Source organism: Bison bison, unplaced genomic scaffold, assembly GCF_000754665.1.
Source record: "Bison bison bison isolate TAMUID 2011002044 unplaced genomic scaffold, Bison_UMD1.0 scf7180017864451, whole genome shotgun sequence".
NCBI lineage: Eukaryota > Metazoa > Chordata > Mammalia > Artiodactyla > Bovidae > Bison > Bison bison.
Window position 1 is genome coordinate 1,391,114 of NW_011495013.1, and position 15,844 is coordinate 1,406,957.

The window sequence follows — 15,844 nt, forward strand, 5'->3', positions numbered from 1 at the left end:
TACCAAAGTTTAAATTTTTGTTATATAAAATTATGCCACAGCCCCAGAAATGTCTTTAGATGAGTACGAAGATAATCTGTTACCAGATAGAGAGGGCAGACTGTTCTAGTTGCAGCTTTTGGGGCTCACAGGTGGGAAACTTGTGTGGGACTCCACTGAATGGGGAGTTGCCACAAGCAAATGACCACCTCCTTTTCTCTGCAGTTGCTCCTGAGGATGTTGTATGTACGCGTAAATGAAACTTGGATCCCGTGTGTCTTACACTTGACCATCTCTCGGCAGATACCCCCTTCTTTTTCCCTTGTGTTCCCACCTCGTGTTGATATTCTCCCATTGTATTTAGATAGTGTTTATTGGGGTTTTTGGGTTTTGTTTGTTTTCTCTGAGGGTTTTTTGTGTTTTTTTGGTTTGTTGTTTTTGTTTTGTGCTTTGATAACAAATACCGAAGTTGAACTTTATTGTGGTAGGCTTTGCCCTCTGGCTGCGTGTCTGTGTACATATCTCTGGGGAAGCCTTCGCACCTGTTTGAGGCTCAGACTTTTCTTCTGTAAAAATGGTGGAGTGAATACATGACCTGTCTCTGCAGAACACGACAGTTGGGGAACAATATATCTCAGATGGTTCATAAATATAAAATATCATCATCATAACTTTAAAGCGTGTTATCAATAAATATTTCCAAAAATGCTTATATTTAATATGTTGGGGGACAACAGTGGTTTTTAATACAATTGCAAGTGAATAATATGCTTGACTCATAGCTGTTTTGCTAAACTTCTCATCTGATTCTAATAAATACAGAAAATGTCCTCAGTTTAATGCAAAATACAAGATAAGCAGGTGACGGGCATTTCTGCAATGTGAATTCAATGTTATCTTTTATTGTTGTGTACTGTAAATTGTGTATGGAACTGGGGCAATGTTTACATGAAAAAAAAAACCCACAGCTGCCTTGATCTTGAAAATATCCCAAATATTTAAGAGCACTATGGCTTTTTATTTTTTAATTTGCTGTGAAACATTTTGATAGACATCACAGTGGAGGTTTTTTGGTCTTTTAATTAAGGTCTGTCATTTTAATGCTGTTTTTTGTTTTTTTTTTTTTACAACTTCATGTAACAGGAAAGATTTCTGCCAATAAGTGTAATTCTACAAAGGATAAATAAAATATTTAAGACTTTAAAACTCTAAACATGTATAGAAGAGGAGTTGGTGGATCCATCATTACTAAAAATAATACAACTCTTAGATATAGAAGACAAAATGGGTACCTTGTTAAACAAGGACTTGTAATTTATGATTTTTTTGGTAGGATATCTGTTATTTTTTTCTACTTTGACTAATTAGGAACACGGGACCTGATACAATGGTACTTTGTTCCATTAGAAAAATTTTAAAGTATTAGAGAAAGTAGTTGATCTAGAATGCTGTGAATGGAATTAGTATAAATAAATACTTACATGCCAAGTGTGGAGAACCATTTATAGAGAGCTTCTTATGCACAAGGCTCTGTGCTAGCTTCTCACATATTCTGTCACATTTAGGCCTCACTGACACCTATGCAACTGCTGCCGTTGTTTCTCTATAGTAGTTGAAGAAACTGGTGTTCATGGGCTTGCCCATAGTAACACCCCCAGTGAGTGACCAAGCCAGACTTTGGAGTCAGTCAGCTGGACTTCAGGGCCAGGGCTCTCAGCCCCACCCCACCGCTCCGCATCAGTCTGTCCACAGGTATTAAATGGGACACAGGTCCAAACATATTGACAAGGCCTGCTCTCCAGAGTAAATTATTCAGCCTCCAATATACGTTGCTAAGTGGAGAAATAAGGTGGAGAACGGTGCATGTTATATACTACACCTGTCTTTTTAGAAAAATTATAACTGTCTTTATATATTTTCTTTGGAAAGTCTTTAAGGTTACTTCAGAGATTAGCCTGGGGCCCCGTGGGATCCCAGTGACAACGAGACTTAAGTTTGACTGGATATCCCTTGGGTTCCTTTTGAATTGCAGCCCTGTTGTTGGTTGGCAACCTTGGGATTTCCCACAGTGAGACTGAAACCTGGTCCCCTGGTCTGCTTGACAAAGAAGGCAAGGAGAGCCCCCCACAAGAGGCAGGTAGCACCAGACTTGTAGGTGGCAGGGTTAATAAGCAAGGAACTTACATATGATGCTTGCCTTGGGCGGCTGAAAGACGAGGAAAACCTTGCCAGAATCTTGAGTTTATATAGATGCTTTAACTGGGTTCAGTCACGTATTCAGTCCAGGTAGTCTCAGTAACACGCTCTTATCTCAAGGCCGAGTGCTGGAAGATGGTTCCCACTGTGGGAATGGTGGGCAGAACATACAGGCCAATGGTGGGGCCAGCTTGGGTTAGCCGACACTCATGTCCAGTCAATGACCTTTTTCAACAACTGCATATGACTACTATTTAAAACTCCATTTTAAAATGACAGTGTTACGAACTGTAAGAAAATTAATATATCTTAAGAATTTTGTACATTTGAAATGTGCTTTTCAGGCATCCTATCTGTATATTTTGAATCACAAGCTATGGGATGTTAGCTCTACCCAAGAGAACGTGTTGATCCAGGGAACTCAGATGCCAAGCCTGACTGTACCACTTAGTCAGGTCATCATTGTCAGGCCTCAGTTTTCTAAACTGAAACATGAGAAGAGTGAACAAGTTGCCTTCCAACTTGAAAAACCAATAGAGCCAGACATCCTGGAATGTGAAGTCAAGTGGGCCTTAGAAAGCATCACTACAGACAAAGCTAGTGGACGTGATAGAATTCCAGTTGAGCTATTTCAAATCCTGAAAGATGATGCTGTGAAAGTGCTGCACTCAATATGCCAGCAAATTTGGAAAACTCAGCAGTGGCCACAGGACTGGAAAACATCAGTTTTTATTCCAATCCCAAAGAAAGGCAATGCCAAAGAATGCTCCAACTCCCACACAATTGCACTCATCTCACACACTAGTAAAGTAATGCTCAAAATTCTCCAAGCCAGGCTTCAGCAATATGTGAACTGTGAACTTCCAGATGTTCAAGCTGGTTTTAGAAAAGGCAGAGGAACCAGAGACCAAATTGCCAACATCCGCTGGATCATGGAAAAAGCAAGAGAGTTCCAGAAAAACATCTATTTCTGCTTTATTGACTATGCCAAAGCCTTTGACTGTGTGGATCACAATCAACTGTGGAAAATTCTGAAAGAGGTGGGAATACCAGACCACCTGATCTGCCTCTTGAGAAATTTGTATGCAGGTCAGGAAGCAACAGTTAGAACTGGACATGGAACAACAGACTGGTTCCAAATAGGAAAAGGAGTACGTCAAGGCTGTATATTGTCACCCTGCTTATTTAACTTCTATGCACAATACATCATGAGAAATGCTGGACTGGAAGAAACACAAGCTGGAATCAAGATTGCTGGGAGAAATATCAATAACCTCAGATATGCAGATGGCACCACCCTTATGGTGGAAAGTGAAGAGCAACTAAAAAGCCTCTTGTTAAAAGTGAAACAGGAGAGTGAAAAAGTTGGCTTAAAACTCAACATTCAGAAAACGAAGATCATGGCATCTGGTCCCATCACTGCATGGCAAATAGACGTGGAAACAGTGTCAGATTTTATTTTGGGGGGCTCCAAAATCACTACAGATGGTGACTGCAGCCATGAAATTAAAAGACACTTACTCCTTGGAAGGAAAGTTATGACCAACCTAGATAGCATATTAAAAAACAGAGATATTACTTTGCCAACGAAGGTCCGTCTAGTCAAGGCTATGGTTTTTCCAGTAGTCATGTATGGGTGTGAGAGTTGGACTGTGAAGAAAGCTGAGTGCTGAAGAATTGATGCTTTGAACTGTGGTGTTGGAGAAGACTCTTGAGAGTCCCTTGGACTGCAAGGAGATCCAACCAGTCCATTCTGAAGGAGATGAGCCCTGGGATTTCTTTGGAAGGAATGATGCTAAAGCTGAAAGTCCAGTACTTTGGCCACCTCATGTGAAGAGTTGACTCATTGGACAAGACTCTGATGCTGGGAGGGATTGGGGGCAGGAGGAGAAGGGGACGACAGAGGATGAGATGGCTGGATGGCATCACCGACTCGATGGATATGAGTCTGAGTGAATTCCGGGAGTTGGTGATGGACAGGGAGGCCTAGCGTGCTGCAGTTCATAGGGTCGCAAAGAGTTGGACACGACTGAGCGACTGAACTGAACTGAACTGAACTGGCTGAAGCTATAAAATAAAAAACACACTTTTTAAGAAGATTAAATTCATGGTTAAAATTAAGTGCATTCATGAAAGGCGTGCCATCTTGGTTCTCAGTGGGCCAAAAGGCACTACTCTTTTGTGGCTGCTCTGGGCATTGCCTCTTGGTGGCAGCACTTAAGAACTGGGGTGAAAGTTTCCAAGAACAGGCAATTCTTGGTGTAAAACCAGAATATCCTATCATAACCACTGTAGCAACATTTCTCCATCTGTCAATGCATGGCGGTGTCAAGGTCAAACAGAGGCTGAATTCAAGACTAATTATCGGACTCTTTCAAAGCATCTTTTGTTACTGGTTTGTGGAAATCTATTAAGCATAGGTTCTTCATAATTTACTATAATCTTTGACTGCATGAATGATAACAGAGTTTGGCAAAATTTTTTGGTAAAGGGCCATATAGTAAAAATTGTTTGATTTGTGGGCTCTAGCTTCTCTGTTGTAACCACTCAGCTCTGCTGTCACAGCACAAAAGCAGGAGTAAATAAAACGTAAATGAATGGGCAAGGCTGTGTTCCAGTAAAACTTGTTTACAAAAAAGGGCATTGGGCCAGATTTGGCCCATGATTTATAGTTTGCTTACCCCTGAATTGTAGAAAACAAACCCCTGTCCTAACGTTCTCTTTGCCCTGTGTCCTGAGATAAATTACCTTATTGCCTCTCCTCTGATTCCTGAGTGTAAAAATAAATGCCTCCATTCTACAGTACCATACCTTCAGTAATTCCCTTATGAATAACCCTAGTTGGCAAATGCTACAATTCTACCACGTTACCCTGATGCCAACCCTATTTTAGTTTTACAAGTTGCCTTCCTTATTTCTTTTCACTCTGAATTGAAATTTCCTGAAGATAAACAGTTATGGTTGCTTCTCTTGCATTCCTTTGTATTACCATTTTTACATGATTTCAACCTTTACCCCCAAAATGTTTGGGTCACATATCTTTTATACCTAGGGAATTGTGGTCAGCGTTGTTTCAGATCTGCAGGATATAATTGGCTAACCTCTTGCTAAACATATTCTTTCCTCTCTTAAGCAAAGCTCACCACATTTAACAAGCCACTCTCTTCAAAGACCAAGAAAGTCTGGAGGAAGAATTAATCTTGGCAAATTATTTGCAAAGATAGATGTTGGTCTCTGAACTCAGTGCATCCCTGGAGAGACCTCTGCCTTAGCCAGGAGATTGGGAAGCAGCCTTGGTGTGTAGCAGTACCTGGCTCCCATCCTAGACAATTCCCTCCCAGGCTCAGTCCAGCTCACATCTTTGTCTTTTCCCCTGAATTTCCATCCTTTCTTTTCTCTCATTATTTCCAAATTCTAAAACTTCACCTGCCATGGACAAACTTGATGTTGGCAAAGTTCTTCACTGGGATGCACAAAGGCTCACAGATTATTGAGATTTACTACATGCTTTAAATTCACTGCTTTTCCTATTCAGCAATTTAGTTGTAGCCCCGGATAAAGGTGATTTGTGTGATCCATCTTGCTTTATGTCTCGCTTAACTTTCTGTCTTTTTCATGACAGGTTGCTGAATGCTATAAAGCCAGGACTTGTTAAAAAGATCAATAGATTGCCTACCCCCATTGCAGGATTGGTGAGTATCCAGAATTGAGATTTATCTTCCAATATTCCTTTGCTCTAACCTAAGGGTCATGACAATGCCATTTATTACAGTTCTTTCCTGCAGTATATATTCCACATGAATGAGAATGCATTGAAGCCATTAAACTGTGAGGTCACTTAAAAATGAAAGATTGCAGTTATGCCTAAATGTCATTTTAATCTTTATGTTTTTCCCATGAGTGATAAGAATAACGTTCATTCTTAAGGAGTTAAATTTGTTTTGGGGTGAGAAGCTGGTAATTAAGTTGACCTGAGGGGAGGAATGCGATGGTAATTATGGTTTTCTCATTTCAGTTCTCTGCATTCCCCTGGAATGAAGAAGAGAAAGAGTAGTGAGAAAAAGAATTTCATGATGAACAAGCAGCATTTTCATGATAAATTGCTGTTTTCAGTCTTATAAATCTACTTGCGTTTAAGTACCACATTTGTAGACCAACTTTCTAAAGACATAACAGTCACTGAGGTGATTCTATTGTCTGGAGAACTGTTAAGCAAACCCCTGGTTCTTCTGAACCTACCCAGCTAAAACCAGTAAAACTCAAATGTTCACATGTAGTCAGATGCAGGATTCTTCTTCATGCATTGATATGTTTCATAATTCTTGGCAACTAATTTTTATTGCTTAATTTTTGTTACCTTTTGCTAATAAGAAAAAGGTGAAAGGTCAAAAGGACGAACAAACCTTAGCTCTAGAAGCAACACGGTGCATATGTCTGGGCTCACACATGCGCCCTCACACACACACGTGTACGTGTACAGGTACATGTGTGCACAGGAAGCTGAGGGTATGTGTGGCTTAGTAACAATGCTTCGACTGTTTTCATTGTGGTGCCTTCTGTGCCTGTGGTCTTGCAAAAAACAATTAGAAAAATGTCAAGAATTTAAGCAGGCTCCTACTTAGACTTGATGATTTGCTTCACAGTCATATGACAATGACTAATTGAAATTTGATGCAACAACACCAACAAAATTATGTTTGAGAACTGTGGGGGTCATTAATTAGGTACATGGTTTAAGCAAGTTGAATGAAATGGATTTTTTTAAATTGTAAGAATTGCTATTTCTGCCAGTGCATTTTATTTCCCATTCTGGTTAGTAGTACATTGGTAATTAGTTATTAAAAATCTTTCTAATTTCATTCATCAGAATCAGGTAGCCAAGTAAGTCAATACATAGATAGTTAAATTTGGAAGAAATGGATTTAAATAATCTAATTAAAAATCTGTTTATTATGTATATTAATATTATGCATTAATGTGTACATGTATTAATATATGCCAGAAACAAAGTCCAAATACATATTGCTTATTACAGATCACACATTAATATATTCATTAATGTGTACATGTATTAGTTATTTTAAAACTTTTTATTAAATCCATCTCTTTCAAATGTTAAGGCCATTGCTTTAATGAAGCTGACAGATATCTGTTTGGCCCCAAGCATGTGGCATCTCCAGACCTTGGAAGTCTAATATATAATATTATAGGAGCAAAACTTATAGCAAGAAGTCAAGGAAGGCACCAATGAAACCCACATGGCTGCAGGAAGCAGCTCTCAGTCCAGAAGCTAAGGAGAGAAGGGTTTTATAAATATTAATTTAAACTGAATCGTAAATAATTGGAGCAAAATTAAGGGTTTGAGACACATGCATTGATGTTTATGTTGGTTTCTTCTAGCAGATCAAGCATTGTTCTTTACCTGTTGCCTCTGCTTTGGAACAGGCAGGCCGTGTGATTCGAGAGAACCAGGGCACCTCTGCTGCTTTTTTACACCCCTAACTTGTCCTTCTTCTTTTTTTTCATTTGAATTTCCTTTCCATTTTATCCTTTCCATCATTTCTGTTTCCTTGCTCTTTTCCAAGTAATGGTTTTCCATTTTATCCCATCCTATATCACTTATATTTTCTTGACTGATTTGTTATTGTGATGCTGTGATTTGTAATAAGCAATATGTATTTGGACTTTGTTTCTGGCACAGAGCACCTAAAACCCTTGGAATTTCCTAAGCCATGAGAACAATGGAAACATCTTTTGTTATAATACTCGGTCTTCTGTCATCAGTTCCTGAAATGGCTCCAGTTCTATAAAGGTGAAGGAGTATCTTGTTCTTTATAACAAGCTCCTTTCAGCCCCACCTGAATGAGGTAACTTTTGGAAAGTCCCAAAGACGGGGGCTGGTTGCCAGGGGAACCAACCTCATGATGAGAGAGTTGGAACTTAAAGTCCCACCCCACTGACTTCCAGAGAGGGGAGAGGGGTTGGAGGTTGGTTGAGTTACCCATGTCAGTGATTTAATCAGTCTTGCCTATGTAATGAGGCCTCCATAAAAAACCAAAAGCACGTGATTCGGAGAGTTTTCAGATTGGTGAACACATGGAGATCCCAGGAGAGTGGCATACCCAGATGGCATGGAAGCTCTATGTGCCTCCCCACATACCTTGCTCTATGTACTTCTTAATCTAGCTGTTCTGAGTCCTTTATAATATTCTTTGTAATAAATTGATAGGCCTAAGTAAGTGTTTCTTTGTGTTCTTTGAGCCACTTTAGCAAATTAATCAAACCCAAGAAGGAGATCTTGAGAACCTGTGGTTTATAGCTCATTGTTCAGAAGCCCAGCTGACCACCTGGACTTGAGACTGATATCTGAAATGGGGGCAGTCCTTTTTTTATTAATTTTTTTGTGGGGACAGTCTTAATGGGACTGAGCCTTGACCTGGGACATCTGACACTATCCCCAGGTGAAGAGTGTCAGAACTGAGTTAATTGCTTGCTGGTGTTGGAAAAAACACACAGCGGAGTTATCTTTAGTCCAAAAAAAATACTTATTTATGTATAATTAATTACTGCCCATTCACTCATGATTCCTTAATCTACAAATCTGGTCAAGCTCTCTCTCTTTTTTTTTTTCCTCTTCTCCAATTACCACCAGATCAACATCTCCAAAAACCAGTGCACAAGTTGGGGTACCAACAAGAAACAGAACTGCTACCCTTCTGTGCCCTTTCCCCATCCTGTTAAGGTTCTTCCAGAGTTTGCTCTTCAGATCTTTCATCTGCTTCCTTTCTACACTGATGTTCCTGTCTGTCTTCGTGACCTCAACTCTTCGTAGCATTGCCCCAAGTCATCACTTCTTACCAGGTTTTTTCTCCTGATCTCCAGGTCTCTTGTTCTGTGTATTGGACAGCTCCGTCTGGATGTCCTACTGAACATCTCACACTGTTCATATTCAAATTAGACTTAAATGACCACTGCTGCTGCCCACCGATGTCAGGAAGGCATCAGAAACATGCAGTTGCCCTCGTTGAGCTATTAAAGAATATGGCAACTTTCTTTTTTTTTTTACTTTTTTTTAATTATTTTTTTAAAACCATTTATCATTTCTTTATTATTATTATTTTTTACTTTACAATATTGTATTGGTTTTAGAATATGGCAACTGTCTTCAGTCTGTCTACTTGTTTGCATTTCGTTGGCCACTCGATAAGGCCTAGAGCAGGTCTTCCTCATCTCTTACCTAGATTATTACCATCAACTCATAGGTCCTCAGATGTTATTCACTGTTATGTATGAAGCCTTTGCTCATGACACTTCTTATGAATATATCTCTCTCTGCTCTTCTTGACTAAATCTTATTTACTTATCAAGAGCCAGTGCAAAATCACCTCCTTTGTGAAGCCTTTGGTGTTCATGGTCCATATGATCTCTTTTATAGAATACTGTTAGCATCTCCTGGTTTATGAGAAAATGAGTTAATAGAGACAAAAAAGACAGCTGTATTGAAATATGATCTGGGCAGTAAGATTTTTGAATAACTATTGTTACTAGTTTGCAATTCAAGGTGTGTAAATGATTTAGTACTCATGTTTAAGCACTGTAGCTAGCTTTAAGATCACACAAACAGTAAAAACTGCTGCTGCTGCTAAGTCACCTCAGTCGTGTCCGACTCTGTGTGACCCCACAGACGGCAGCCCACCAGGCTCCCTCGTCCCTGGGATTCTCCAGGCAAGAACACCGGAGTGGGTTGCCATTTCCCTCTCCAATGCGTGAAAGTGAAGTCGCTCAGTCGGGTCAGACTCCTAGCGACCCCATGGACTGCAGCCTACCAGGCTCCTCCGTCCATGGGATTTTCCAGGCAAGAGTACTGGAGTGGGGTGCCATTGCCTTCTCCGAGTAAAAACTAAGATGGATCCAAAGCCCATGCTCTTACTTACCAATGCCTATAATGGGTGCAGGGATAACAGGTGTCCTAGGGATGCACAAAGAAGTCACAGCATCACCCTGAGGAAGTGTTTACCAAAATCTTTAGCCTACATCCAATTCTGAGGAAACAAATCAGACCAGTCCAAATTGAGGGACATTCCATAAAACAACTGGTGTACATTCCTTAACTCTGTCAGTGGCCCGCCCCCCAACTGTTGCAGATGAAAGGTGGCTAAGAAGATATGACAGCCAAATGCCATGTCTGATCCTTGATTGAGAATGAGCAACTGTATTAGACATATTGGGACAGTGGGGAAATTTGAGTGCAGATTGAATATTAGATAACAGTGTTTCCCCAATGTTGAATTTCTTTTACATGTTAACTATCTTGTCAAAGACAGTGGTGGATACAGGGGAATATTCTTAATGTTAGCTGAACAAAAGCTAGAGTCTTTAGACATGAAATGTCACAACATGTACAACTAATCCTCAAGATGTTCAGCAAAAAGAGGTTTGTGCATATAATGTATCATTTTATATACATATACACATGGAGAGATGGAGGGAAGGGGGAGAGAGGTGGGCAGGAAGCGGGGCAGGGAAGGAGGGAAATGTAAAATTTTGTATCTAGATAAAGGATATGCAGTTGTCATGGTACCCTTCTTGCAGGATTTTGTTAGGCTTGAAAATTTATAACATAAAACATTGGAGATTGAAACATTAATTCTCTTACCTGTTTGGAGAAGGAAAGGGGACTGCAGGTGAGCAGTAGATTTGAAGGTAGCAGAGACTATCTTGGATGTGTAGAGCTGCAACCTTTTGTATGAATATATTCTTCACATGACATTTCTTCCACCCATATTTGTGACACTCGGGAAAGAACAAACAGCATTCCTCAAATGCATCTGCAGACTTCTAGATTGGTTTGTACTTTGTCAGGGAGTTGACAGGTCACTGACCATCTACCCGTTAATCAGTCCTTAGTAGCAGGGGCCATGGAGATCTAAGAAGTATGGCCAGAGGGATCTCCATGCCTGGAACCCATGCCTGTGTGACTTAATGGCCTGGTGCTGAGAAAAATCCATTAAGATGGCCCAGCTGCTTGACTTGAAGATAAATAGAAAAGTGTGTTTTCACATAGCAATCCCAAATTATAAACATGTGTAGATTTACAAAGGCATGAATAGGTGTATTTTATCCCCTGAGTTGAGCTGTGGTTACAAAGAATTCAGGGGTGAAGGTGTTAAAACAAAGTAGCTGAAAATCATTTCCTGGCAAGAATGCAAAGACCCTGGATCTGGGTCTGTGTTTCTTCTGTAGCGATCGCTGACATGCACGGCCGCATGGTGACTGCCTGCAGATGCTTGCATTCTTTTTTAGGTGTGAGTGACACTGTTAGCTGTTGCCAGAGAGAAAGACCTCAAATTTAGGTCTTTGGCATAGCAACAACTTTTAAAAACGCTGCCCTTTATTTAGCCAGTTTGACAGTATTGTGTAATCAAGCCACATCCTGAAACTCAGTTTAATGGTGGTTAGAGATCATGGTAAATTCTGTTTCATCCAGAAACATCAGACTTTGTGCAGGAGACATATATGTATGAAATCCTTGCTTGCAATAGGAATTTGGACATTAAGTCTTTTCTCACCCAGATTTTAGTTGTAACAGCCAGTGTGTGTATGTGTGTGTGTGTGTGTGTGTAATTGGAAATAGGTATTTGTGTGTTGTTGGTGTGTGTGTGTGTGTGTGTGTGTAATTGGAAATAGGTATTTGTGTGTTGTTGGTGTATGTGTGTGTGTGTGTGTAATTGGAAATAGGTATTTGTGTGTTGTTGGTGTGTGTGTATGTAATTGGAAATAGGTATTTGTGTGTTGTTGGTGTGTGTGTGTGTAATTGGAAATAGGTATTTGAGGATTCGCCCTTGGGTGCTGAACCCTCCTAGGGCTGTCATGAAATATTTGCTTGATCTTGCATGTGAATCCAAGAGAAGCAATCAGAGAAGAGAAAGAATTTTACTGCAGGAAGGGCATCTTAGGTATATTTGTTTTATAGAGGAACAGGGGTCCATAGAGGGGACGATCACACAACAGTAAAAGCTGAGATGAGTCCGAAGCACAGACCACCTTTCTCCGTGGTTATATTACTCACAAATTCTCCCAGTTGAAAATGGGAGTATTTGTAAATGACACATGTAAATGACAACTATTTTACGTCTTGTGAGAAAGACGGGACAGACAGCAAAGACTCACTTTTTCAGCTCATCTCTTTTTTGGGGTTTCTGCTGTCCAACATCTTCAAAATATCTTTCCAAGTTCTGTGAAAGGGCTCACTTCACCTGATAAATGCTGGGAATTTGCACTCAGTGAAGCTCAGTAGGTTCTAGCAGGAAGGTAACTGGTAGAATTATCCTACCATTTAGTTACTCTGATCCACTCAAAAATTTATTCTTTAGGAAAAACAGGTATTTTTTTTAATCAAAAGATAAGATTTCAAATATGCTTAGAGCTGAGTTTTCTCAAATGGATAAAAATGTAAGTTCCCATAAACTTTGTGGACTTTAGGAGGCTTTCATAAGATATCTGCTTTATTTTATGAAAGCGATACCAGAGCAGTTGATGTTTCATTGTTTGAGAGAGATCAGAAAAGGAGGAATGATGAAAAGGCAGTGGCAATTTCCACATTATGAGAAGATTAAAAAAGTATTGTTTTGGACAAAGGTAAACATAGGAAGCTATTGAAAACTGAGTAGTCTGAGTGAAAGGCCTTATTCAAACTTCATGATTTTCAGAAGATGACAATGCAGTAAATTTGAGTCCCAGATGTTTTGAGTGTCTACCTGCCAAGAAGTGGTTTCCTGCAAATCCTGACTGGAGATTAGCCCTTGTCTGTTTCAGTTCATCCTTGTCAATGTCTTATATTTTAGGTTTCAATTTTATAGTTTGATTTAGAAATTCTAGCGTGTTTTCCATCCCTGTAACAGTTTTATTATGGGTCCCCCCAGAAGAAGCTGGCCAGGGTTCTCATCTCTGCCTCTGTTTCTCTTCCGGTCAAATGATTGTCTCAGGCCAGGAAGGAAGCAGAGAAGCAAAGAGGGAGGCCAGGGGTGTGAGTCCCCATAATGATAACCATCATATTAATATATTAAAACCCACCTGTGTACAAAGTGCAAGGTGTATCCTTCTTGATCTTTACAGTTGCCCTGTGACGCAGTTATTGCTATGCCTTAGCTATAATCTCAGGAGACAAGGGTGCTAAGAGGTGGGTTACCAGCTTTCCAATAAAAAAAGAGGTGATATGGAGATTTGGACCCTGATTCATCCAGCTCTAGACTCTGTCTTTTCTACTGTGTTACACTATCTCCATGAGGCCTTACAATAGTCCGCTAAACCTCAGCATTCCTGAATATCTGTTTGGAAGCAACAGTCTCTAAAGAGATCTCATGTTTTCAGAAGACCACCTCTCATCCCTCTCATTTAAGATCTATTAATTTCATCACACTGAAGCAGTGGCGTGTTTTAAAGAGCCCTGTAAATGTAAAATTTCCACTATCCTATAAAAGCAATTTCCATGTGGCTGCACCTCCAGCATCATAGTCAGTGAAGCACCAGTTCAACAACTGATGTTAATAGGCGATCTTTAGACATCTTTACTGTTGTTGTTCAGTCACTAAGTCGTGTCTGACTCTTTGCAACTCTGTGGACTGCAGCATGCAAGCTTCCCCGTCCTTCATTATCTCCCAGGGTTTCCTCAAATTCATGTCCATTGAGGGTCTTTCCAAAAAATGTCGGTGATTCCATTCTAACATTCGATAAAACCTGCTAAAATACCCTCCTCTTGGTCTCCTCTCACTGTCTTTCTGTGCGCGTGCGTGCACACACACACACACACACACACACCCCTCTCATTCTTGCTAGCACCTCCTACAAATCTTTCCCATACCAACCACCTGAGGTTGTCCAGACTCACACTCTGCTGGCTCTTGTCTCTCTACTCAACCTTTTCTCTGCCTCTACTACCCTCCGCCTTTTCAGGTGCAAATCAATCCAGCTAGGCTCAGCACCTTTCAATGCCTCCCCAGAATCATGATTCTGATTCAGGACAACAAACGTTCGGGAAGATGCAGATGCAGTTCTCATTCATAGGCAGGCAGAGACCAGAGACTTGGAACACACCCACCCTGTGTGTTTTTCCTAAGGCAGTTGCATGGTATGATGTGGGGAGGGGTGGGGGGAGGGTGTCTCTGGAGGTGGTCTTGCTCTTCCTTGGGAGCCAAGTGGAAACTGGTGTTTGAGTGATGCTCTGTACATAGGAGGTACATTTCACTGAGGGAAATGAAGAGACCTTGTAAAGAATCTCAGCCAAAATTGAATTTAATGACACACGTTCCTTTATCCTCATCCCTGGCACAGTAAGAGAAACCTCAGTTGTGTTCCCACACCACACACAGAAGGAATGCTCAATTTGCTGCTCTCAGGTTGGATGCCCAAACCAAGCCCAAGCAAGAGTGGTGGTTAGCCTTTTAGTAGCTTTAGACATAAAAAAGTGCAAACTGGAGGGGAAAACAACAATAAAACCCATGCGCTCCTTGGTACACTTGATCCTGCATTCAGTTAAATGGTGGACTGTGAACCTAGGGGGGTTTTCTTTGTTCAGTGCCTCCCAAGTCAGCATGGCTTGTATGCTGCCAGGGGTAACAGTTTCCACAGGTACCTTCTAAAAGTATTGATTGTTTCAGGTCCCTTCAGTTCAGTTCAGTTCAGTGGCTCAATTGTGTCCGACTCTTTGTGACCCCATGAACTGCAGCACGCTAGGCCTCCCTGTCCATCCCCAACTCCCGGAGCCTACCCAAACTCATGTCCATTGAATCTGTGATGCCATCCAGCCATCTTATCCCCTGGTGTCCCCTTCTCCTCCTGCCCTCAATCTTTCCCAGCATCAGGGTCTTTTCAAATGAGCCAGCTCTCCGCATCAGGTGGCCAAAGTATTGGAGTTTCAGCTTCAAAATCAGTCCTTCCAATGAACACCCAGGACTGATCTCCTTTAGAATGGACTGGTTGGATCTCCTTGCAGTCCAAGGGGCTCTCAAGAGTCTTCTCCAACACCACAGTTCAAAAGCATCAGTTCTTTGGTGCTCAGCTTGCTTTGTAGTCCTGCTTGGGCTCACACCCATACATGACCACTGGAAAAACCATAGCCTTGACTAAACAGACCTTTGTTGGCAAAGTAATGTCTCTGGTTTTTAATATGCTGTCTAGGTTGGTTATAACTTTCTTTCCAAGGAGTAAGTGTCTTTTAATTTCATGGCTACAGTCACCATCTGCAGTTGATTTTGGAGCCCCCCAAAATAAAGTCAGCCACTGTTTCCGCTGTTTCCCCATCTATTTGCCATGAAGTGATGGGACCAGATTCATAATCTTAGTTTTCTGAATGTTGAGCTTTAAGCCAACTTTTTCACCCGCCTCTTTAACTTTCACCAAGAGGCTCTTTAGTTCTTCACTTTCTGCCGTAAAGGTGGTGTCATCTGCATATCTTTTGTTATTGATATTTCTCCCGGCAATCTTGATTCCAGCGTGTGCTTCATCCAGCTCAGAGTTTCTCGTGATGTACTCTGAATAGAAGTTAAATAGCAGGGAGACAATACGTAGCCTTGACATACTCCTTTTCCTATTTGGAACCAGTCTGCTGTTCCATGTCCAGTTCTAACTTGCTTCCTGACCTGCATACAGGTTTCTCAGATAACTTGTCAGA

At 40.8% G+C, this 15,844-nt stretch overlaps 1 protein-coding gene across 5 annotated transcripts in view; it reads left to right on the forward strand.

The window, feature by feature from the left end:
- Positions 1–15,844, forward strand: part of LIMCH1 (LIM and calponin homology domains 1) — a 248,864-nt gene that overhangs the window by 60,025 nt on the left and 172,995 nt on the right. For all 5 annotated transcript variants that reach the window (XM_010858842.1, XM_010858849.1, XM_010858846.1 and 2 more), the window contains exon 3: positions 5,798–5,867. In XM_010858842.1, coding sequence (XP_010857144.1) covers positions 5,798–5,867 — 70 coding nt within the window. The remainder of the gene's footprint in view (positions 1–5,797; positions 5,868–15,844) is intronic.